The sequence below is a fragment of the Carettochelys insculpta genome, chromosome 16, assembly GCF_033958435.1.
Source record: "Carettochelys insculpta isolate YL-2023 chromosome 16, ASM3395843v1, whole genome shotgun sequence".
Lineage (NCBI taxonomy): Eukaryota > Metazoa > Chordata > Testudines > Carettochelyidae > Carettochelys > Carettochelys insculpta.
In genome coordinates this window covers 23,123,758-23,149,845 of record NC_134152.1, presented here as the reverse complement: position 1 = coordinate 23,149,845, position 26,088 = coordinate 23,123,758, and the positions used below count along the sequence as shown (strand labels likewise).

At 39.8% G+C, this 26,088-nt stretch overlaps 1 protein-coding gene across 6 annotated transcripts; it reads right to left on the bottom strand.

The window, feature by feature from the left end:
- Positions 1–100: 100 nt before the first annotated feature.
- On the bottom strand, positions 101–26,013 carry LOC142021565 (transmembrane protein 180-like). 6 transcript variants are annotated; one of them, XM_075010546.1, is made up of 8 exons: positions 25,853–25,932; positions 22,934–23,128; positions 22,586–22,767; positions 20,943–21,677; positions 14,963–15,117; positions 12,743–12,826; positions 10,392–10,535; positions 101–1,293 (listed from the first exon to the last, which is right to left on the bottom strand). In XM_075010546.1, exons 3-8 carry the CDS (start codon positions 22,736–22,738, stop codon positions 1,164–1,166), a joined length of 1,401 nt encoding a protein of 466 aa, XP_074866647.1. In that variant the 5' UTR covers positions 22,739–22,767; positions 22,934–23,128; positions 25,853–25,932; the 3' UTR covers positions 101–1,163. The 6 variants fall into 6 exon arrangements, 4 of the variants coding, with proteins under 4 accessions (XP_074866647.1, XP_074866650.1, XP_074866649.1 ...); XM_075010549.1 differs by having other exon boundaries at positions 101–795; XR_012647714.1 differs by lacking the exon at positions 101–1,293 and adding an exon at positions 13,179–13,266 and having other exon boundaries at positions 10,488–10,535.
- Between the last annotated feature and the right edge of the window lie 75 nt (positions 26,014–26,088).

The window sequence follows — 26,088 nt, the reverse complement described above, 5'->3', positions numbered from 1 at the left end:
CATCTCCAAAGAGAAAAAAGGGGCGGGGGGGTCAAAAAAAGAAACCCACCACAAGAGAAAAACAAACTACTACCAGAGAGAATATAAAGAACAAAATATCCATATTATAACTTCTTTACTACCAAATGGGAAGGAGTAACCAAGAACAAAACTTAGTTCTGTACAGTGAATCACAGGATAAAAGTAACTGCTTTCTTCAGGTTTCCCCCTCAAAAATTATGCCACAAAACAGGAACCCTGATCCTTCTAAATTAGAAGGCAAGTTACACAATTTGTTTTGTTTTTTAAATAGACTATGATCAACAGACAAAAAAAATCAATGCACAAAACAATGGAGTGTTATAAAAGACAATTTAAAAATGCCAGCCCATGAAAGTCCCACTAAGATTGTTTTGTATTAGGATTATTTTTATATACAGAGAGGATATTAAAAATATGTTGATATTAGCATCTGCCATACAAGTGAACAGAACTGTTTCTCTAGCATAACTCTTAAAATGTAATCATAGCTTAAGATTTCATTTTATCTTTGATTTCTTGAACTTTGAGTCTTCAGATTCCTCATGTACACATGCATCCACTAAGTAATAGTTAGCTCTTATGCTGTGCTCTTCTTCTGTAGATCGCAAGTTGTTTTGCAATGTTTGGCAAGTATCTTTGTTCCCATTTTACAAGTTGGTAAATCGAGGCACGGAGCATTGCTGTGACTTCCATCAAGGTCACATAGGATGCAGTGGTAGTGTTGGGAACAAGGTCCGTGGCTTGGTGCTACTTCCACGACAGCATGCTCCCTCCCTTTAAAATCCAATAATATTTATACATAACAGACATGCCTTTATCTCATTAATGAAGGAGTGAGTAAAGACACTTCCTCAGTGTGCTCCATAGCATCCCCTGGAGATTGCCATCATTCCCACGAATTGCCAAATATATGCTCACTGAACTAGAAAGGGCTACATACAGGCTGAGGGTTAAGGCTGGGAGTGTTTTATGATAAGTTCTATAGCCACCATAGGTAACAGCTTTAATTTAACGGCTCAGATTGCACTTGGTGTAGTAGTCCAGTATATACAATTCTGCCTTTTCACACCTTAACTGTATTAATTCTACTTTGTACAGTTCAGCACAAAATCTAGATGCTTTGTACATAAAATGTTCAAGATTCAATGTGTGGTTGTCACATGACTGTTCTGGATGGAGAAGGGAGTCCATGTCAGAATCTGTACAACTGCAGTGCAAAGTGGAACCAGACAGATCATATAGAACATAGCATCATGAAGACCTAAAAACAAACTGGAGTAAAAGATTAAAAAAAAAAAGTCAATTTTTTCTCAAGATGCAGTTTTGCCCCCCTACAGTCACTTCTTGATAGATTAAAAACATAGCTCTTGACTGAGGTAGTAAAGAGTAGATTTACTCAGAGGAAAAAAATCTTGAAAGTAACCCTATGGATTCTTATGAGTAAGGAATAAAAAAAAAATTAAAAAAAATCTATTTTTAATGTATGTTACCGAAAGCAAAATGTGTAGATCGGTAAAATCTATACATAATCAAATGTATGTAAATCTAGACATATTCAGATTGATTGGTTCCAAGTTCACAATCTTTATGAAAAGTAGCATATAAATACAGACTGTAGATGAAAATAACCCAATTTTGTATCCTCAGTGTCACAGTGGGAATATGGTTTCTCAACATTCAGAAATCTAAAAAGCTATTGCCAAATGCATTTAACTATATTTTCTGACTCTATGAACATCTCCTTCATTCCCTTAAAATTAATTATACCCCATTGCCCCAATACACTACTAAGAAATGAGATCAGTAAGATAAACAGGGTGCATATTAATATGCAGTAGATAAGTAGTTTATGTAATTGTTTTATGCTATCACATCACAGTACAGGCAACCTTACAAAATTTTGTTTGATTAAGCCTTCAGCAAAGGGAATAAAAAAAGTGGAAAAAACCCAACAATATCGATTTACTGGTATTTTTAAAAAGTTAAAAATCTGAGACATTAAGTATGTATAAAGTATTTATCATGGCTAGTAAATGCTATAAACAGGTCACGATTAATGCATGGAACTCAACGGATTTACCAAAATATTAAGATTATATTCAGCTTTACTATTTTGTAGGGGAACATGAAGATAATTAAAACATACATATATTACACGTTAAAGTTACATTGAGATTCTGGCGTATTTGGGGTGAAAGTAAATTAAAAATCTTACTGATACAGGGACCTGCCTCCAGGCCTTTGGAAGAGCCAGGGTGTCAGGCAGAAGGTCTGGGGGCCAATCTTTCCCAACCAGCCCTTCAGCTCTGTAGACTGCACGCCTCCCAGGTCTCCAATGGTGATTTAAAAGGTCTGGGGCTCTAGCCACTGGCACAAGCCTAGCAGAACTTTTAAATCAGCAGGGCCCAAGGACAGCTGCTCCTTTTGCGCTCCCTCCTCCCGCCGCCACCTGGCTGCCCTGCCAAGAAAGGTCCAGTGACACAGACTCTTCACCCCAAGGCCTTGCCAATGGGGGTGGAAGAGCAGCAATGCCAAAAACACTGCCACAGCAGCCTTGTAACATTGGCTGGGTTCAGGCAGGCACCAGTGGCCACTTATCAGTATGCCATACTGCAGTGGTTCCCAACCTATGTTCCGGCAGAACACTGGTGTTCCACAAGTTATTGCAAAGTGTTCAGCCAGTGAAACTGATTAATGGGAAAAAAAAATTTTGGGATGCAATTTGCTCAGTTTTACAGTTTTGTTCACTGCTGGCTTACAACTACAGTAAACCATGGCTCAACCCCTCAACCCTGGCTTAACCTCCCCTCACCCCATGTGGCCCCAGCTCAAACCCCACCCCCCAGCCCCATCTCAAATCTCCCAGCCCCGTGTGCCCATGGCTCAGCCCCCCAGCCCCAGATCAACATTTCCCAGCCCCGTGTAGCTGCAGCTGTGGCTGAACACCCCTGACCCAAGATCAAACCTCCCAGCCTTGGGCACAGGCAGCTCAATGCCCTGCCAGCCGCAGCTCAAATCTTCCAGCCCCGCACACCCATGGCTCAACCCCCCAGCCCCAGCTCAACACCACACGGCCCCAGCTCAACTCCACCCTCCCGCAGCCCTAACCCACCCCAGGCTTAACCTCCCTGCCCCACTCCAATCGCCCAAGCCCACCACCACACTTAACCCTCCCCAGTTGCCCCAGGACTTACATTTCAAAAGGAGCTCCATGTGCTCCTGCTGCTTCTCCAGCTGCAGAACAGTGGCAGCAGATCAAGCAAAAGGGTGGCGGAACACAGTTCTGCTGCATTCCGCCAGACCCCCCCGCAACCTACACAAAATTCGCATAACTCGGGGGAGTACTGTGCTTAACAAAATAGGCCCTATATCAAACAGAAATCTCATAAGCACCTGATTTCATCCATACCAGTCTCTACCTAATAGACTACTGATGTCATTTCCTGCAAATAAAGCCACTAAATGTAATCTGAGGAAGGGCTTGGTGGATTTTGCGAAGAGTCATTATTGCTGATGTGTGTGATGTGTGTTCACCTTTTGAACAATTTAACAATTTTCAACAAATTAAGGCTGTTAAAGTTAGAACAGTTACATTAAATATTATTCAAATTCAATGGATCATTGGCTGGAAACTGGGTTGCTACAAGAGATCATGGTGTTCCTTCTGTGGAGTCCTCAAACAACTTGCAACAAGAAAATGCACGTGGTGACACTGACATTTGAAGTGCAGGAACAGAGCAGAGAGCTGATAATTACATGTCCACAAGTATTAATGTGAGAAATAATCTGAGTGTAAGTGTTAAAAGTGAAATGCCACTAACAAATGAGTCATCAGAAATGCTAGAGCTAGATGGTAGAAGGCAGTCTGTTAAAGGAAAGTATGATGAAAGCTCTTTCTTTTGGATTTACATGGACAGGGTCTGAGGACTGTCCTGATGCCCTTTGCGTTATATGCAAAAAATCTTGCATGTACCAGTACTGGCTCTCAGTGTTGTACGCTTATTTAGATGTATTTTACCCCTAAACATCTTCTATAAGTCCAGTAAGCAGCGGAAGGGTCAGTAATACTGTTAGACAATATTGACTTATGGTAGTCCAGAAAATTCTGTTGTTCAGCACTGGTCAGGTTCCAAGGGTACCAGACTAGAAAGGTTCAACATGTAGTATATTAAGGGAATTACTTAACTGTTTAAGCAACTGTTTATAGGATATGTGGCTCACTGGTATGCGTTCATATTCAGTGTTTACTTAGTAACCTCAATTTAGTATCTGATAGATGTTTCCTGGTCTGTGTTCAATGGTGTTTTATATTTCCAAGTAAACAAGGGTATACATGACAAATACTTCCACCATGGTTGGCATTAATTAGCCTTCTTGTTGGCAGTCCCAGCAGGGAAAACAGGAACTGAACTATTTGCCTATATAAAGTTCCTTCAGGAAAGGGCTGAGGCAAATTTGGCAAGCTGCTATCGTGAAGCTACAAAGATTTGCCTGCTTTTTGCCTTTTTGTATACTAAAGGGAGGACTGCAACTTTCAACATGAAAAATACACCAACCTTTAAGAAGCTCTTTGCCTTGCCTTCAGAATGGGGCAATCCTGGTTTGGTTCAAATACAGTTGCATTCATTTAGGAAAATAATGTGGATTAATATTTTATTCTAAAACTTTACATTTATAGGAATTATGAGAAGTAAAATAGCTGTGTGGATACAAAATGAAGGAGACAAAATACTGTGATAAATCAAGAACAATGCTCAAATTACACCACAATGGTGGAAAACAAGCCATAAACATATTTATTTATATAATTACTATATTGTATATGCAGCACAATGATGCATGTATTTCAAGACATGCTCTTGCTAAAATATATTTCCTCACTATCTCCCGAGCATCTACTTCACGCTGCTACTAAATCATTTGATGTTTCCAACTATCAGATGAACTTACAGTTTAAAGTGCCTCTATTTATTAGCACCATTTATATATTCTGCATCTATTTATAATCTGGTAATTTTTTTTCTAAATACAAGGAAATAAAAATAAAGAGAGCAACAGTGTGTCTTCACAGTATGATTGAATGTAGTTGCAGTGGATTTCCAGGAGAGGGAGGTTTAAAGCTATATATTATAGAGCAAAATTAAAAAAAAAATAAATAGTGAAAATTAAAACAAATTAAGAAGAAAAAAAAGTGACCCTCCAAACTTGTAAGACTCCAGATGCATTTTTCACTAATATTATATAGCCCCTTCCCGAAAAATGTAAGTTAGTTTGCCTTTCTAGCAGCTTTATTGCTGCCTAAGAATGAAATCCCCTGGGACCAATGTACAACATACAAAGTAGCATTTTTCTTCCAAGATGATGATAATTGAAAAAGTGAATAAGACAAGAGAAGTGTCCTTAACAATAAAGGCTTAATAAACAATCAGGGAATCAAGAACTTCTCCAGTGTGCCCAGTGCAAAAGTAATTTGTCTCCTGTCTGAATGACTGGTTCTTAAATTGATTTTAATTAGATACATTAAACACTAAATATGACTTAATAGCAGACAGAACGTTACTGCCAAAATCCTCCTCCTCTCCCACTGTTATCAAGTAGCCACCCTCCTCAAATCTCTCTCTAGTTTCTAGTCATCTTTTACAAAAAAAAAAAAAAAAAGTTTCTCCCTCGAACTTTCGAGAACCTATACCAGTTGAGTCCAATAGTAAAGCAAGGACACCCACACTTGTGGTTGTCATCCTTGCATATTTGCCACAGCGCCCCCCAGCTCTAAATAAATGCCCCCCCTCCTTCCCCTAGAGATAGACACCCCCATCCCACACAAGCCCCACATATTCTGACTCATCAGAGTCGCCGCTGCTGGATCCGGGGCCACCAGAGTCGCAGGCGCCACGCCAGGCCCCAAGGCCGTGCCGCAGGAGTTGTATGGTTCCCAGCTGGCACTGCAAGCACCATGCCAGAGAAACTATGGCATGGGCCACCTCTGCCACCACATGCTTGTCCTAACTGTGGTGGGGCACATGCACAAAGCAGCCAGAGTGGCGTCCCATATGTGCAACTCCCCTGAGCTGCTCAGCTGCAGTTTGCCACACTCTGCTGCCCTGTTCACCACATGTTGTGAATGAGGAACATATTGGACACCATGGCTCTACACAACACCTTCACTGGATGCATTTCAGATTTCATTGTCTCTAACTGCTATGCTCCTTCCAAGCCACCTCCCTTAAATAGCCTGCATATATCTTAGCTTCCCATTAATTTCTATTCCTCTTCCATGTCACTCCTTCTGGCAAACACCCTTCCTACCCTTGCATACCAAATGCCTGTACTTGTAATTCAGTCCCTCCCTAATACATGTATCTACCAAGACTGTCAATGAGAATAATACAATAAGCAGTATTACACAACCACACAAAATGGAAGATTCAGTCAGTGATCCTCTGGTATACTGTGTGCTTTGAAAATTTTCTGTGTGTATTTAATGGGAAGCAACTTGGGACAGGGTCTGTGTTCTCCTGTATGCTCAAACAATGCTCAATAAATAAATAACTTGGATCCAATTATACAAATCCTTACTGACATGAGGAATCCTTGCTCATGCATGTAATTCAGTGGGTTCAACATGATTCTTTGTGTGAGTAAATGATTGAAAGACCAGATCCTAATACCGATTTCCTATATGGAAATCGCCCTTAGCAGTAAGTCAATATGCTTCCTGTATCAATATGGCAGAGATTAATTTAAAATTTGTTTTAAGTTAAAATTCAAAGGATTATGCCCTCAGGCATAAATTATACAAAACAAAGTTACACGAGACATTTTATGTCTTTAAAGGGACACATGATTTGAATGGTCTCAGAGACGTAGCTGCATTAGTCTGTAGCTTCACGTAACAAGCAGTCATGTAGCACCTTAGAAACTAACAAATTTATTGCTGCATGAGCTTCTTTCAAAAGAAGAAAAGCAGTGTAGACGCTGCTCTTCCAAAAATAAACCACATCTTCAAAAGAATCCTTCTTCCCTTTTTGTATGGGAAAATGGATTCTTTTGAAGGTGGGGTTTACTTTTGAAAGAGCAGGGTCTACACTGCTTTTCGTCTTTTGAAAGAAGCTCTTTCAAAAGAAGAATATGCAAATAGGATGCCAGATATGTAAATCTACACTTCATTTGCAGTCTCTTTCGAAAGTGGAATGCAAGTGTAGGTGCATCCTAAGTGTTTTATAGACATGTAAAAACAGACTATATGCCCAAAAGAATTCACATTCTGACTCTAACCCTGTGTATACTAAAGCGTGGGCATAATTTTACTGCTGTAAACAGTCTGACTAGAGTCATGGTACTATAGGTTGAATCTCTCTAGTCTGGCACTCTCTTGTCCGGCAACATCCGTAATCCAGCATGACTTTAGTTAGCCAGACAACCTCTCACCATGGGTGTGGCCAAGTTTCCCATGGTTCCATAAAATTTGTTTACAGCCATCAGTCCTGGCTCCCAGTTTTCTGTGTGCTGTTACCAGCTGTAATTTACCCCTAAATCTTTTCTAAGACCTCAATAAGCAGTGGACCAGTTGGTAATAGCTCAAGGGTTTGAGCATTGGCCTGTTATGAGCTCAATCCTTGAGGGGGCCATTTAAGGATATAGGGCAAGTAGATTTAAAAAAAAAAAAAGGGGGGAGGGGGTTGTGTGGTCCTACCAAGAAGGCAAGGGACTGGACTCGATGAGTTCTTGAGATCCCTTCCAGCTCTACGAGAGGTGCATCTCTCTCTCTCTGTGTGTGTGTGTAATGCTGCTAGACAATGCTGACCTCCTGTCATTTGGCAAATTCACTTGTTCAGCATTGGTTAGGTACTGAGGGTGCTGGAGCAGAGACGCTCAACCTGTATGCAAATACTTAAGTGTTTGATACTTAAGACCGGGGCCTGGGCAGGGAAATGAGATGACAAAAAGTCACATGAAATATAAGCATGACTGAGCACAGACATTTAGCTCCTGATTTGTTTATTTTTGTTCATGACTTGTTTACTTCTCCAAGGGATGGACTAGGATTTATAGGCAGATGTGTATTTTAACAAGGAACATAGAACAAGAGAGGATAAAGACACAGTAAAATGGGTTGGGTTGCTAATATTTCCTCCCTTCATTCCCAGCCATATTAGCATACATCAGAAACAAAGAGTAATTGCTTAACTCAGTGGTTTTCAACCTGGAATCTACAGATTGTATTTAACTTTCCAAAGGACTCCATACCTCTATTCAAAAATTCTGAACCCCACTCGTTTAAGTTAGGTAAGTTGATGTTAATGTTTTGTTGGTTTGAAATAAGAACATAGTAACCCTCGTAAGAAAACTACAATACATAGTTTCAATATACAAGGAACAATTGCTAATCATTCCTGTTCTACTGGTCAGACAGGTAACATACTGATGCTGCTATACTATCATTAAGTAATGACATTTCATTAGCATTGTTTGGCTTTCTATTCAAAACTTATAATTTGCACTTCAGCAAGTAACTTGTGATTTTGAAAATAGTGTTGGGAACTAAGACATTAAGGAAAAGGCCATTCATTTTCTGAAATATGAATTTCTTAGAACTACTCCAGTGACTTGAACACCATACCTAGTGATCCCTCTGAAAGGCTGAAAGAGATTGAGATTCAGTTTTCTTGGTATAGTACTTCAGACATGAATTTTGTCGAACCAAGATGACTGTAGCCAGACAGACAGCCCCCTCTCAGACCAGCATTGCTGGGAACACAAGGGAGCCAAAACAACAGGGCACTTAACATAAATTCCAGCACAGCCTTTGAAGCTGTGAGAAGCACAGGTGTGCTGCTGCAATGTGCCTCTGGGAACATATACAACGATTAGGCTCACAGCAGACAGAGAAGCTGTGACAGACATGGCTCTTAGCCCCTACTAAATAACGTGATGCACACACACCCACATCCTAGGTGGGAAAATATTTACCCTAATAAAAGAATGTCCAGTAGTCGAAACTTATTGTTTCTCTCCCTTGCAAGTGTAAACTACTCTTGAGAGAGCTGGCGTCGCCCAGACAGACCAGCCCTAATTTGGCATAAGAAAGGAGAAAGAGAATAAAGGAGTACAGAGGTATAAGTATGGGACCTACAGCACCATGATTTTTGAGTGCTTTTCACTATCTATCTGCTGGTCAGATAAGTGACAGCCTCCCAAGGCTTCTGCAGCTAAGAGGGTCCCTGAGCCTTGTCCCTTATTCGTCTTTCCGCGGAATTGAGTGACCGATCCTGGCTTGGCACCGCTGGAATCGAGAGATGCAAGGAGGGTAAGAAGCACCCACACCTGATCTCCTATCTGTAGTGTACACATATTTTGAAATAGAGCTCTATACTTTGTTTTCTTTCTTTGGGATTGTGGCTTCAGCTTTGTAACTTGTTTGTGTGTGTAACATCTATACATTTAAATAAGTAGGCACTAGCAATTTTGTAACCACATGATTAGAATCTAGTTTAATAAATTTTGGTAACCATTTGTGCATAAGCCTGACTTGTTTCTCTGGTTTACTGTAAAGCAGCCAACACAATTAAAGAACCTCAGCCGTTTTGGCTATAAAGCCTGGCCATTAGGTGAGAGTACTAAGAGCCTAGCGTTGAGTTGTGCCGCCTCCACGGGGCAAACTCTTGGGGCGCCTGTCAGTCAATCCTGACTGCCCACTGCGAAGGAGCTCTGAGCTCTAGCAGTTAAAGTCACGGGTGTGGAAAGGCTCTTAGTGCTGCCATTGGGGCACCTGTCAGTCAGCGTTGACTGCCCACTGCGAAGGAGCTCTGAGCTCTAGCAGTTAAAGTCACGGGTGGTTAGGACCTTGGGGCATCCGTCAGCCTAGCCCGGGCTGCCCGCCGCGAAGGGACAGTGCGTCCTAGCGGTTAAAGTCACGGATGGTATAAAACGGGCATAGCTGGCACCTCACCAAACATCCTTGGCCATCGGCTAACAATGACAAATACATTTATCCTCTTTAGTATGTACAAACACTCAGCACAACCTATCCAATCGTCCTTCTCCAAAAATTGTTCCACTTTTTGATGCTATCAGTCGGTTAATTCCTTTTTCAAAATCCTTTCGCTGCCTCTGTTTACAGTATCAAAATTAGGCTTCCTGTTCTTACAACCTTTTTGTGATAAATACTCTGCCCCTCCTCCCACATTTACTCCCCTAACGCTAAGTACTTTTCACTTTGTGGAAGCTGCTTTTCAGAATAAATAGTTATTAGTATAGAGGAGGACCAATTGAAAATTTGTTGAAGCAAAGTTGCAACACACATGGTGCAGACTAACTGCATATTAATTTTTAATAACTGTTGTAACTTAAAATTTCACTTTTGAACTCACCTGGGATCAGGCTGAGAAACTTTATTATTCAGAGTCTCATATCCAAATTGATTTAGTATTATAACCACAAGCATAGGAGCCAAAGACTGTGCAGGCTTAGTAAATAAAGCATTGGTACCAAAAACCATTGAGGAAAGTGGTGATCTGAAATAGTCAAGACAAGTATTAATGCATATTACACAGTATATAAACATGCAACACTTAATGTTCATTATTTAAGTATTATACTCAAATATTAACCATCAGAATACATAACTACATACTTACCACCAACATTAAACTTTTACATCCTACTTCAAACAAAGCAATCTGTTAGTCAGAATAATTTCCAAGTAAATAATACAAGAAAGTCTTGTATGTGGACTGGGGGGAAAATGTTGCACCAAGAACATGTTTAAATTGGAAGTTTAAATTGTACCTTACATTTACTAAAAAAATTCCATGTTCCGCTTATGAGATTTAGCCTGCAGAGATACTTATCCTGTCCTGCAGGGATGTACATTCAGGTTCAATTATGTACACTAGACTAGTCCCACTGAAGGTAGTGGAACTAAAGGCAGGTATAAAGTAATTTTATTGCTTTAGTTTTTGCAGGATTATGGCCTTAAAAGGAGGCTGATTCCCCTTCTTCCCATCAAATAGAACTGAAATCAGAAACACCACTGGTGTAAAAATCGGTATATTTGTGAAAGCAACAGGAAGTTAGTTGCACTTTGATACAAATTCAAAAGATACACGAACCGCAGTACAGAAGATCACAATAAGTTTAATCAATTTTTATTCCAAAAATATATCATTAGCTCCAGACACTGAATTTTGCTTCATAAGTGGTATAGTTCAAACATTCAAATGTCTTCTCTATGGCTACATCTACACTGGAGTGTTTTGTTGACAAAATTCGCAGGGCATTTATGCACAAAATGCAGGTTGTCAACAAAACTTGGTACTTCCACCGACAGTGTCCTGTCTCTCCATGATGAGGACTAATGCCTTTGTCGACAGTTTTGGTTGACAAAAAAAAAAAAAAATGTGTAGACGCTCTGGGGGGGGCCCCTCTGTCAACAGAAAGGGCTTCCGGTTCACCGGGCAGCCCTGTCTGCTGAGCTTCCATTTGGCCAATCTGTCAAGAGAGTGGCTGGGCAGTCTAGAGAGGATCTAGTTAAAAGTGAAAAAGCCAGCCTGACCTTTAAGCAGAATATGGAACCTGTGAAAGAGCCATTCAAATGGTAATGAAGCTATTTTAACAGGCATTTGCCAACCGCAGCTATATGCTATCAGTTTCTGACTTTACTGTGTTAGTCTTAGTACCTTAGTTTAAAATTTGTTTTAAAAATATTTCATTAATGTCTTCTTGAAGATTATAACAATCACATTGCTAAAAAAAAATCATAACCTCATCCCTGGTCTGCCATTGAGAATAGGGGCATCCGTATAATAGTACTGCATAGGCTCCCTTAAATCCTAAGAATGGCCCTGTCTGCGACTGAGCTCTTGTAAATATAATAGAGTTTAAAATGGAAGTGATCTGGTGAGTTGTTTAAATTCACTCCTTTGTTAAAGTTCTTCAGGGCCTAATCCTGCATACATTTATGCATGCACTTTCCTTTACTTTTGGGTAAATTAAACCCTTAATGCAAGTGTTTGCAGGACTGGAGCTAAAGAATGTCACAAAATTTCTGCATTTATTTGGACATAATCTAGGAAAAAGTTATTAAAATAACAGATAACATTTCAAAAGGTTTAGAGTAACATACAGTAATAATGAATTCACATTCACGTCTCACATTAAAAGTAAATAAAGTGAAACTTCTGAAAAATAGCTACAACTTTAAAAACTGTTTTTTTAAACCAAATGAAGAACTGTTTTTGATTAATATGGTCAGAGCATTTAGTGGATGAAAATATACAGTAAATATACAGTGTAGAGCAGGGGTGGCCAAACTGGATTGTGAGTCACATGTGGCTCTTACTATGTAAGAGTGGCTCATGGAACCCCACCACGTACCATCAATCTCCACCTATCAGACTGGGGGAGCGGGGGAGAAGCAGCTTGGGACCTCTGCCTTGAAACAGGTGGTGTGGTAGTGGCTTCTAGCCAATGGTGGGAGTGTTTCTTTGGGCTTCTGCCTAGCAGAGAGAGGGATGTTGGGGCTTCTGCCAGAGCCTGGGGCTTCAGCAGAAGCAGGCTGACATCCCAAACTCCAGCACCCAGTAGGTGTGCCTCAGCTGTCAAACTTCTGAAAATTGTTACATGTGGGTCAGAGGGCCAGTAAATATTGCCACCCTTGATATAGAAAATATGATGACAATGTCTATTGCACATTTCATAAGCAGCAGTAAGAGCTACATACCTCCGTTTGTGTTTTATAAAGTCTGCATCAACAATATCTGCCAAGGGCAGATTAAACAAACTGAATGACGCTTGAACAATTACCCTATAGAAATACAAAATATTTCAAACATGTTAATAGGCATTAAACATACTTTTCTCAATAAGAAAATGTTAAGGGCTGGTTTCGTGTGTGTGTCTGTATTTTCTCTCCCACACACACACACACACACACACTCACAATGTACATTAACATAGTACTGTTTCAAATTAAAAAAGGGTGTTAGATCTATTTAAAGATCAGTTCTCCAAAGAAATATGAGTGCTGTTATTTTAATTAAGAATTAGAAACCTGTATACAAACCTACAACTTTTTCAACTCTTTCTGGAATTTCAAGATAGTAGCTTGGCATTGAAGTGAAAGATGAAATACTCTTGTTGAGGTTATTAATACCAACCTAAACTGACTTGAATGGAGAAAAGGAACATCTCAGAAGAAAGAACTGAAATTTTCCACTAGAAATCTGAAAAAGGACACGCAGAAGACTGGAAGGGAAAGACAGGAATCAAGCTTAAATCAAGGTTAAAAAATATTTAGCACATGACCAGTAGAACCAAATGAAACAAACAGGATGATAGACTTGCATGTGTTGATAAAATTATGTTCAAATTACAAAAGTGTTTTGGGCTAGCAGCCAATCATTAAATAACCTTTGCACACTGTAACAGACCTTCCCCCCTCAGGAAACCTAGATACTTGAAACGAGGAAAATATATTATTGGATAATGTAACTCAGTTGTCACTTAGGTCTTAGTTACAATAGCTCATGACTGAAATCCTGGGAGAAGAGAGAGAGAAAATGAGTATATGCAAAGAGGACAGGTGAGGTAGGAAGTGAAAACCATGAAATTAGTACCATCCTATTCTTGCTTAGAAGGCTGTTTTAAAAATTTTTTAATAAAATGGATGTTTTTGAGAGTTTTCTACATCTCAGTGATCTACCTGTTTTGTGAAATAACTTTGAGGTTTCATGTGATAACAGAAAAAGGTAAACTTCTCTGGCTGAGGACAGGGTCTAGGGCGTTAAGCCCTCAGTATCCGGACCATGGCACTGCACCCCACTCTCCTCAGCCAATTCAAAAAGGCCCAGAGCTCCAGCCGCTGGCAAAGTAGCAGCAGTGGCAACTGTACCTTGAGGCCCCTTTGAAGCACCATGCCCAAGAGCAATATTCCTCTATCCCCCCTGTTGGATGGCCTGCTCTCTGGTCCAGGACACTCTGATCTGACAAGACCACAAAGCCCCAGTGAGAAGGACAGGAGTCCAATTGCAGAAGGGCTGGTGTCTGGGGTTGGAAGCGAGCTGATCTAGCAGTCAACAGCCAGGAGTGGAGCTGAGTGGCAGCAGCCAGAGCCTGGCTGGAAACAGAGATGATCTGGCACCCAGAGACCGGGAGCAGAGTTGCGCCAGCAGCCTGGGGCCAGGTAGACAGGGCCAGCAGTGGGGTTGGTGTCTTTGAATGGAAATTAACTATTAAAAGGAAAGGGAACAGTTGAAGTCTAAATAATGGGAACTCTACTAGCTAAAATGTAAAATAAAATAAGGTTTAAAACTGAACTGCCTCTTGCACTTTGCTTGTACACTGTCTCGGGCCACAGGCGGTTGATAAGGAACTGATGGCCGTTCGCCCACACAGTGCTAGACTGCCTTGAGGGAAGGCGTGAGACAGGAAAACTGCACTTGTGGGCCAAACAGTCACCGATGTTGTCTAAAATCTCCTATCTGAGGCACAGGGACTCAGATATACCTACAGTAGGTACAGTAAGAAGGCCACTACTTGAAGAAGTGCTGGGAAACTGCTACACGGGGGTGAACAGAAAGTCCGTGTCAGTGGAATCAGCATTTGACCAATGTTAAAACTGATATGTCTGGAGCCAATACTGCAAACTCTAACTACTGGACTTATTATGCTGTCAATTTTTAAAAGAAAATAAAAAGCAATAACTAAAAGCTGAAACACTGTTAAACAAGTATTTCCATTATATTGATTGCAGTTCCTTCTCAGACCCATGAAACAGAACAAAAGTGAAACTTGATATAGGAAATTCTTCAAGCTACCAAAAAGGGGTCTGACAAAAAGCATAAAAACCAAAGAATATGACCTAACAGACTCCTTTCTCAAGACATAGCAAGCTTCCTTTTTTTTTTTTAAATTGTACACTTGAAGGTATACATTTACTTACATGTTTGTTGTGAGATAAAGAGCCAGCAGGTAGTGGTGTTCTGGTCCTAGACTAAACATGACAACTGCAGCTATTCCTTCTAAGTAAAAGGAAAACAAGATGATCCTGTAATAACCAAACTTCTTCAACAGAGTATGACTGAAAAGCACCAGGCACTGAAAAAAATAGATACATGTTAAGTACCCAGTATAGTACTTCAGCTCCTATTTTAAAAGAAAACAGGTTTGGATGCTGGAAATCTTTTACTGCTAATGATACTTCTACTGATTAGTGAACATTCATATTTTCTGAAAGAGGAAACAAATCAGTAACATTTTCAAATGCACTCACAAATGAAGAACATAGGAATTGCATAAATAGAAGAGATGATCACACCAGTGGGATGGTCCTGTTCGTGGCAGTGTTTTAAAGTAGACATTTAAGAGAAGAACGTTTCCCTCATCACCCAGAATCAGTCTGTGCACTACCCTATACTGGGGAAAATATTGCTTCCCACTTCACACAGAAATCAGCCCATACCCTAAAACATGTCTGCCAGCTGGGAATTTACCAGCAATTAGGTAAAGAACGACTGGAATAAAAACTGCAAACATGGCTGTGGCAATTATGAGCCCTGTTTGACTCCTATTTATATTCTGAAAGATTCACTCTGGGATCCAGTACTATTTAGAAAGTTGCTTTCATGTTATTGTGAAGCAACTTTAAAACACTGATATATTTATCAGGTCATTCAGCCTTCAAAAGTACAATACAGAGGACACGGTGATTCACTGAATCAAAGGCTTTTGTTAGATCAATGAAGCCATATTTGATGGTCGGTCTTGCTCCCGACACTTTTCTTGGAGCTACTGTGCTGTGAAGATCAGATCTGCACCTCCACAACATGGTTGGAAACCACTCTGACTCTGGTAAAATTTCTTCTGACAAAAGGTGAGTTGTAAGGATCCATGCCACAACTTTGCCTGCAGTTGCAAGGAGAGAAAGATACCACAATATTTTCCACAGTCCACTTTATCCCTTTTCTTGAAGAAGGTGACAGTCAAGGCATTCTCTATTTCACTGGGCATCTCCTCCTTTACCGAGATTTTAAAGGATGAACAGGTAAAACTACCGAATTAGCTCTCATCCACCATCTTTAAAAATATCGGAGGGGATCCCATCTGTACCTCACACAAACTGGAGGGTCTACAAGCTTATCCCTAGGAGGCCATTGGGAAATTTGCTCAAGGACTTCATCTGCAACCAGGGAGTTCTGGTTAAGATGATCCTCAAAATGTCCTTTCTGGAGAAAATTGATGGCTTCACTGTCCTTCAGAAGTTTGGTTCTGTGCTTAGAGAGAAGGGGATTCCTGCTGTAACAAGCTGGCCCACAGAGAGCCTTAATGGCACTGAATAAACCATGTGTGTTGTGGATGTCCATGAGATGTTAGAGTTCTTTGCACTTTCTTTGCACTCAGTCCACCATTTGAGTTCTCTGGCTTTATGCTAGACTTCCACCGTGCCTTTGGCATTGGCTTCTCTCTTTGTATTACAGTTTATATCATTCTGCCAATCTTGAAATCCCATTCTCTTCTCTTCGGGCTTGTCTACACTACCACCTTCCTTCAAAGGAAGGATGGTAATTAGGGTGTTGGGAGTTTACTAATGAAGTGCTGCTGTGCATAGGCAGCACTTCATTAAGCAAATTCCACCCCCACAGCAACTCCAAAGTTTTAAACTTTGAAGTACCGGCACACATCTAGCTGCAGCGCACCCACCGGCACTTCTAAGTCCCCCCAGTGGGTGCGCCGCAGCTAGACACGTGCCAGTACTTCGAAGTTTAAAACTTTGGAGTTGCCACGGGGGGTGGAATTTGCTTAATGAAGTGCTACCTATGCACAGCAGCACTTCATTAGTAAACTCCCAACACCCTAATTACTATCCTGCCTTTGAAGGAATGTGGTAGTGTAGACACAGCCATTGAGGATTTGCTCAATTTCAGCATCATTCTTGTCAAACCCGTTCTCATGTTTTCTGGTTGGGTAGCCTATGATTTCCCCACAGACATTGATGATTATTGCTTTTAGCTGGCTCCTGTGCTCCTAAATTTCTTTTGGAAACTCTGATGGACACTTCTTTTAATCATTCTGGGAGATACCAATGCATGTGTTGGACAAGACTCAGACCTGTGGAAAGGAGTTGGCAAATGTAACTCAGTTGGAATTCTGCTCTTGAACATGAACTTGTCATCACAAGCATCCTCTTCTGACAAAAGGAAAAGTTCAAAACATCTTGGAGAAACATCATGGTCAAAGCACTGGCATCTTCTTGACTATGTCACAGCTCATGCCCAAGATGGCAGTGACATACTTCTTATAAGACCAATGATTTTTGCTGATGATTGTTGGATTGCTCATTTCCTCCTTTGATCCATAATGAAAATTAAGATCACTCCCAAATGGAGGCCGCAAAAAGAAGCGGGTCAGATGAAGTTTCAAGACCTGAAGGATCCCATTAAATGTGACCATTTCCAAGCAGTTTTAGAAGAAAAAAATAAGTCTATGGCTATTAACAAGCAAACCAAATACAACGAGTTTCCATTCTTTCATAGATTATCAACCAAATCCTAGAAACAAAATCTTTACTATTAGTGACATGAGAGATAGAAAGAATATAGTTCAACTTTCAAATACCAGGCTGAGTTTATAGTGTTGATACACAGACATTTATAGACAAACTGAATAAAGCTGACATGTAAGGTATATTGGTGGTACTTAAACTTTCCAGTGTCTGTACATAACTAAAAAAAGACGTCTACCTAGTTACATTCAGTATTCAAGATATTTCCCCTAGTAAATCTATGGAAGAAAACAGTATCTGCAGATGCTGAAGAACTGTATGTAGATATCTTAGATACACATCATAAATTTCAATCCCACTTCTGCACTGTGAGGGAATAAATATGGAAGTCCATAATGACAATTTATAGGGTCACTTTTCTGGTGATATTGTAATTACATTTTAATACAACATGGAATGCTGCATTTGCAAAAGAGGTATAATGAAGTATAGTTTAGGGCCAGGCCCACAGCAAGAAGAATGCTCTTGGATAAAACCAGAGATTAAAACATTCCATATTTGCATATGGAATTTTTAAGACCTGGTTTATATTTCTGCCTTAATTTTTCCCCATTATGCTTTGAGTCAGACCTCCTCAGAATTATCACACTCACTTTAAAGTAACAAACTTTTTACTGAACTTATTCTTGGTTAAAATATTTGACCTATTGTTTCACCCACATTTGCCTACTGTGAAGTTACATTTGGATTCTTATCTTGTCCTTGTTTTTGAAAAAAATGACAGTTTATTTTTGAACACTCAAAACAAAAATTCAACTAATAACTTAATATATCTCTCTCATATTTTGTTACAGCAGGAAGTTGGCAAAAAAAAATAATCAACAGCTAGTGGTATACCTCAAAGACAATCAGATTTTTGGTCTTAAAACAGGATTTCATTATCTCTGTTATGCCCCAACATATAATCAATAACCCAGTATGTTAAGACTAAGCTTTAATACTGAAAATGCACTAAAAAGTTGCAGTGATACCAACCTTTAAGGAACAAAAACTAAACTCTTTTCTCTTCCCTCCCACTTCCCATTTTCAAATGGGATGACATCTGAATGTGCACCGTGTCTTCCATTTTTCCTTATATCATGACACACATCCAGGCAAAATGTTCTGATAACTGCAAGATCTGAGCACTTCCCATGAGTTACAAGAGAACAGTGCTTTCTTTCAATACTAATTAGCCAACAAGATTAATTATTTTAACTCATTAAGCATTTAACAAAAGGAACTCCTCCTGCACATTTCTTCCCAAAATTTAATTGCTTTAACATGAGGCATCACCTCGGTCATCAGCAACAGAATGGATTGAAGACTGAACACAAGGAAAACAAAGGGCAAACACATTTTTGAATGTTCCAACATGACTATGATAATTAAAAACACCCTCTGTGGCAAACATTATGAGGCAATTCAAGCTTCCCCATTAAAAAAATTAAGAACCACACAGAGTAATGAACAGGTTAAGCAAAGAATTGGCACAAGTGCCTGTAATCAAAAAAAGTGCAAATCTGAGTGGAATTAGATGTTAAAAAATATCAGCCTATTATAGGACACTTTGTGAAAGCACATTCATATTTTAGAAATAGTAACAAATGTGTAACACGTTATTTTAATTAACTGGACATCATCATAATTAAGAAAAATCAGCAAGCCTTGAGCATTTCAAGCTCTAGTTCTTTGGAAACTTTCTTGTAGTCTTTCAACAAAGGCCCTCTATTTTCAAGAAAAATATTGACTGTTGATGCTTTAAGCTTCCATTTTTAAGTGTTGATTGCAGCATCGCAGTAGGTTCAGCATATGCATTCTATCCTATACACCAACTGCCATCCCTTAATAAAGTCGTGATCTAGCTTTGTATAGGTCAGACAACCATAATCCTCAAAGCAGCTTTCTTTTATGTAAGCTCTGCGCTCTACAGTAAGTTAACTCAGGACACTGTTGCCAGAGAATTCTCTTGCTATATGTTGAATTCAAAGGGACAAAACCCAATTAAAAAAGCCACATAAAACTTTACACAGTTCAGTGGCTTTCCCGACACTGACTCGTTGGGAAGCCAAGAGCAATACACTTCCTTAAACATTGTTTGTTTCAGAATGCCATGATGATTTTTATCAGCTGTGACTTGTGTATATTGACTGTAAAGTTACTGAGGCTGTCCTAATTTCTACAGAATTTTATTATCTGAGTGTTTTCTTAAGTTATAAATGGAACCTGTGAAATCCCTAGGAGGGACAGAGCATTTTAATGGTAGTTACTTACAAGCTGTGCAGCAAAGAAGATATGTCAGTTATGTTTCATAGCTGTACGCCAACAAAAGCTTAAGAGGTAATTCCTAGCTGCGGATTAAATTAGTACTCTACCCTGTCTCCTTTTATCTTTTATTAAAAATAATGCAGTAAGTTGTTCACCTACAAATGAATGGCCTGATTTTCAGAAGTGCGAGGCATGCTAAATATCCATATATAGCCTGCTGCAGATACACACAGAGGGAAAAAAAAAATCAAACCATATACCTTTACATCAAATCTACAGAAAGACTTTGAAGAGCAGCCTCATACAAATTTTTAGGAGGGCATAAGTAGGAGGATATAATTTATTTAAGAAACAAACACACTTGTCTTCTCTGTGTGGCATCTTTTTGCGTATTTTTTCTCTCACACCTCTCTCATTGCTAGCTTGAACTTTCTCTTTGTATCGAACCTTTCGGAACTCTTTCCTTTCCAATGCAAACCTTACTTAGTCCTCTTGGAATGGGATGAAGGAATAACAAATTAGAAGACATCACTCCCTCACATCCAGAAAAATGGATAGACCTTGCTTTGTTAGGTCATCTAGACCCTTCATCAATTCCAATGATGATGCAAAGAGTGTTTTGAGGAAGAGGTAGGAGAGATACACCTAACTTTTAATTTTACAGTCTTCTCTCCCATCTAGTTTTAAAAGTCCAATAGCAATGGAGATTCCCTCACTAGACATATTAAATGAAAAAAAAATATTAACACCAAGTTCAATAGATTTCACTTTTAGGATATTTTCCCCTGTTATTGAGCCTATGCACTTCTCTACTTTGTGAAGCTCCTAAAGCACAAAAACATTTGCTTTTCCTGCTTGTTGACTGTTATTTTATCTGCCCACATGCTCTCTTTTTGCCACCCTATGCTCCCTCCTTGACTGGGCAACCCAAACTAGATATTTAGTTCTTTTCAGAATATTGATAGACAAGATTTATTTCTCAGACTGATAAAGGTTTCTGCCAGATACAATATTTTCTCCAAGCTGTGTAAACAGATACTTTAATTACTGAGAACTAGCATAAAGTAAACTTCATTTGCCTTTTAAATGAAATATTAAAAGCACAGTTGCATACCTGAGGACAAATAAAGCCAGCCCCATACATGATACTTCTTATAAAAGAAGAAAGGACATCCTTAGGTATGAGATTATCCGCAAAGATCATCATGAAATTGTTGCAAAAGGCGAGGTGAAAGACTTGGAAGAAATTCATGGTCACAAAAAGTATAAAGTTTTTCTGTGTCACTATCTGCTTTGTCAATGAAATTACAGAGGACCAGGAAAGAGCTTTATCGTTAGTTTCTATGTTAGTTTTTTCCACAGGAGTTTCTTTCTGTTCATATTGACTAGTGCTATATATGCCAGTGTAACACATACAAGCAGTTGCTAGTGCTGCAACTAGAACAGTAAAAGTTTGAAAATAGGCAAATTTTTCCATATTATCTGATATCAGACCACAAAAAAGAATGCTGGTTGATCCAACTAATGTTGCCACCTGGTTATATTTAATAAGCTGAAGTCTAATTTCATGTCTAGTTGAAATCTCTGCAAAGAGTGCACACTGTGCTAGCAACACAAATGTAAGCAAGCCATCGAAAGCACATAAAGCAACAATAAGGTGAAGACCATTAAGCCAATCACCTTCCTGGTACTGTTTCCAAGGAAACCAGGGAAGCAGAAAAGCTAAAGCATACAATGGTGCTCCATATAAAATTGAAAATTGACGTCTTGAGCAGCATGGGACTTTGGAGTTGTCTTGAATATATCCAAAGAGAGGGTCATTAATGGCATTCCAGATCATAAAAACCACCTGAGAAGAAAAATACAGAATTTCCCATCAGTGATATTTTTCTTTAGGATTTGTTATTCCAATGTTATGCATGTCTTGATAAAAGTGCTAACCTACATGATGGAAAGGTTAAACTTAGTCTGCATGTTACACACATGTGTATTTTTATGCAGACTCAGCTAAATTAAACTATTTTCAAATCTCTACTAACATAGATATACAAACAATGAAGCACACTATGTCATATTTTTTAATGACTCTAGTTGGAAAAGAAAAGAGGAAAGTTTGTCAAATGGAAATGGACTAAGGACAAATATTTAGGAGTACTTAGGTGCTTAAAGATGTGCATTGGTTGCTAGTGGGATTTTCAAAAGTGAGCGTTAGGCACTTATGTACATTTGAAAATCCTACTAAATGTCCACCTGCATTGTTAATTGCCTAAATATCTTTAAAAACCTGGTCCGAAGGCCACCATCCTGCAAAGACTGGCATGCATGGACCTTCATCACAAAAATCCTTATATATGTGAATAACTTTAAGAATATGAGTCGGCCCTTTTAGTTCATTGGGAACACATACAGGCGCACACAAGTAAGAGTTTTCAGGATCTTGGCTACATTTAACTATAAGCACTAACAGCTATTAAAATTAAACAAATGTATAAGTCTGCTGAACTGTGACATTAAATTGATAAAGAAAATATTTTGAAGTTTATCAGAGTAAAAAAAAAACAAACAACCATACTTCCAACAATGGAATTTTAAACTATTAACAATAAAATTGACTGTGCTTTGTTTTGTTCAGGGAACGAATATTTAATTCTATTTGCAGTTATGTTAACAATTGAGACCTCATGAAGCAAAGTTATTTCATTGTTCTGATTCAAACATCATAAACAACATGCAAATCCACATTCAAATATACTGTACCTGTGCTTGATGAAATGCTACTTCTGAAATCTTGTATTGATTTAAGAAAAGATTTACATAGTAGAAATTAAAGATACTGTTCATCATTCCAGCACCTAGTGTAGTCATAGAATATGCCAGGGCATTAGGATGAATTCCTAAAACAAACTTCATTTTTCAAATTGTGAATGCCGCCTCTTCTTCTAATTATAAAAAGGAAAAATAATTATAATACTTAAAATTATTTATTATCAAGTAAGTAAGTACAATTGACATTTATAATCTGGGGGCTCATAAGCAAACACACACAGGAGCAGCATGTTGTGCTGCATGACAGTGAGGCAGAGGGACAAGATGCCAGGGCCTTACCTCCTCAAATCTCCATGGTCAGAGGGTGGGAGGGAGTGGCGGCCCTAATAGAGGACCACTGAATTCCTTCCTATAGTGTGCCACATTTTAGTCTTACTGCTTAGCAAAATAAAAAGCAATTGGAGATTTGCCTGTGATAGGGATCCATTCTTGCAGTCCAAGAGTCCAACTTTCTCATTCACAGCCTCTTTCCAACTTTTAAAATGTAAAAATTGAGTCAATAAGCATAACTTTCAACAGCTCGGTATTAAAAGGCCACTAAAGTTTCTCAATTTATTATGAATGCTTAAAATACCTCTAGGACATGAGTTCCAAAGAATAAATAAATCGTTTGTCACAAACTGTATAGCTAGACCCCAATCTTTCATTGTAATCACTAGTGCAAGCCCACACTGGTACAGTTGCTAGTAAATCACAGACTTCGTTTAAATCCTTTTTTCTGGTTTCCCCTCAGAATTTACCTCTACATTATATACACATCTATACAATTAGCTTTGGCACAAGGTGTGCAACTGCTTACCCCCCAAAATTAGAAAGCAGGGTCCTCAGCTTCAGAACGTTTGTGAACCTTATTACTTTCCTCATAAATTTGTTCTGCAGAAAGCAAACAAAACTCTAGGGCTTTACCTAATAGCAGTCTGAGACAGCTATTCAAACCACTAGCTGCATTGCCTACAGCACTGGCCAGTGTGTCTAGTGCTCCACATCAGTAGACCATAATCTAGACTCAGGACGCATCGCATGACCAGTGCTGCTGGTCTGGGGCATGGTAGGGACACAGGCGCTGCCTCAGAGGCAAAAGCTGCTGGACAGAAGGCACCCCAGCAAGCAGGTGCTATAAAGCCCCAACTCCAACCTACTGCCCAGGTCCAGCCATTGGCTGCCGGCCACTAGCCCTGAGTGCATGGTGTCCCCTGGACTGCTAGAGATGGATGCCACAAGCTGCATGGTTGTAGCCGCATCCAATTCACTACATGCAGAGCTCTATCTATACTAAAGCATGAGAGTGGCCTTTGTGTGCATTAGGAAGGGGAACCCAGGTATGTTTATGTTCCAGAAATTTGTAATGGATAGAGGACCCCAGAGTGCAAAAGAGACTGCATTATTTAAGCAGGTAATGGATGTGTTTCATCAGATTCAGTTGACCACCTTCCCACTAAAAGAGCCATAAATTCTAAGATGAGAAGGGAACATCATGACCATTTATTCCGATTACCCACATGCTGCAGGTCACAGTATTCCACCCACTCTTGAAATATCCCCCTTGCCTCTGGCTGAGCTACCGAAGTCCTCAAATCATGGTTTAAAGACTTATAGAGAATTCATCATCGACCTTAACTGAAACCTTCAAGTGCCCCATGCTGCAGAAGAAGTCAGAAAACAAAACAGAACAAATCAAAAGAAAAACAAACAGACAAAAAACCCCACACTCTGACATTGGAAAACATTCCTTCCTAATCCCAAATAGGAGATCTGTTAGATCATGTGCATAAGGGCAAGACCCACCAGGCAGATACCTGTAAAAGAATTCTTTCGAGTAACTCAAAGCTCTCCCTTTCCAGTGTCTCATCTCTAGCAATAGCAAACTTTTGCTAGTGGCAGTCGATGGGCCAGTGTCATCATACCATCCCCTCTGTAAATTTCTCAAGCTTATGCTTCAAATCAGTTAGTTTTGACCTCACTGCTTCCCTTGGAAGGCCATTCCAGAATTTCACTTGCTCATTTGATGGTTATAACCTGTCATCTAATTTCAATCCTAACCTTGTGGATGGCCAATTTATAGGCACTTGTTCTTGTGCCTATACTGTCATTTAAATTACCAGAAAAAGTGAGGAGTTTTCATCCCTCTATTTAGAGAGCAATCGTACTGAATATTACTTGCTTCTCTCCAAGAGAGAATGATCAAGAGTAAGAGGAAACAAGCTCACAGGTAGAGATGAAAATGGATTCCAAATGGAAATAATAAGACCAGTACAAACTGTGCTAGCTAATAGACACCATACACTACTGGAAAGGTTCCTGAACAATAGTCTATTGAGCAGTTTAGTGGTCCTCAGTACTGGTTAGTAAATTTTTTTCCTGTCTTTTAAATCATATTGAAATGCAGCTATCAATACACTATACTTTCTAATGTTGAGTGTAAGCAATTGCTGTAATTGGGAGATATAACTGGAAAGGGAAGGAAAAAACGTCTGCATGATTCTGAGTAGGAGGGAAGGTGAATACAAGAAACAGTATCCACTTTTACAGAATAGTTACAGAATTCAACTTCTAATGGTTGCCAAGGACTGCTCCTTTTTAATACAGAACTGCACTTGACAACCGGAATACAGAAAGATCTCAGTGAACAGTTCACTGGACTGAAAACCTGAAGATCTTTGTTCTCTGCAGAGTTGGGCAAATCACTACTCCTTCCTTCAACAGTCCTGCCCTTCCCCTTCTGTACAGTGGAATAATGATCACCCTTCTTTATAAAAGTTAAAGGTCTCTGGATGAAAAATACTATATAATTTCTAAATACTACCATGGAGAATTATTTTCAAACGTGCAAGCAGCTGCTACCAAGTGCCAGTGTGGCCAGAGATAAATACGCTTACAATACAAATGCACAGCTGCAGAACACAGTCCTGCATGAAACCATTTGAACAAAACCAGGCATTGATCCCTAACGACCCCAGGATGCTTTAGGGACCGCACGCACACAAAGAGCCCACGTCAGGTACCAATGCCCTAGCAGACCCTTGCACTCACGTGCTCCTACCCGTCTGTACTGCCCCCCCCGCTCTCCACCCCACTCCTCTGTACTTCTTCGCCATTCCCACCCCGTCATACAACCCAACCCCTCTGTCCTTCACCATGCGCATCTCCAGAAAGACGCCAGCAATCTCTGTAGTGGGGATGTTGGGACGCACGTAGTACCTATGATAGATCCGCAGCCACTTCCCTAACCCAGCCGTCTCTTCTCCTCAATTCCCCCTTCTCCACTCCCGGAAGCCCGAGCACCCACTGCCAGGAATTAACCCTTCACAAACACTCCGCCCCGCCAAGCACTAACCGACTCCTTGTCTCCGCCCTCCGGCTGCGCACCTATCTCGAGGGGCAGAACTTAATTTGCCTAAACCCGCCTTCTCCCCCACTCCATTGTCTGAGCGGAG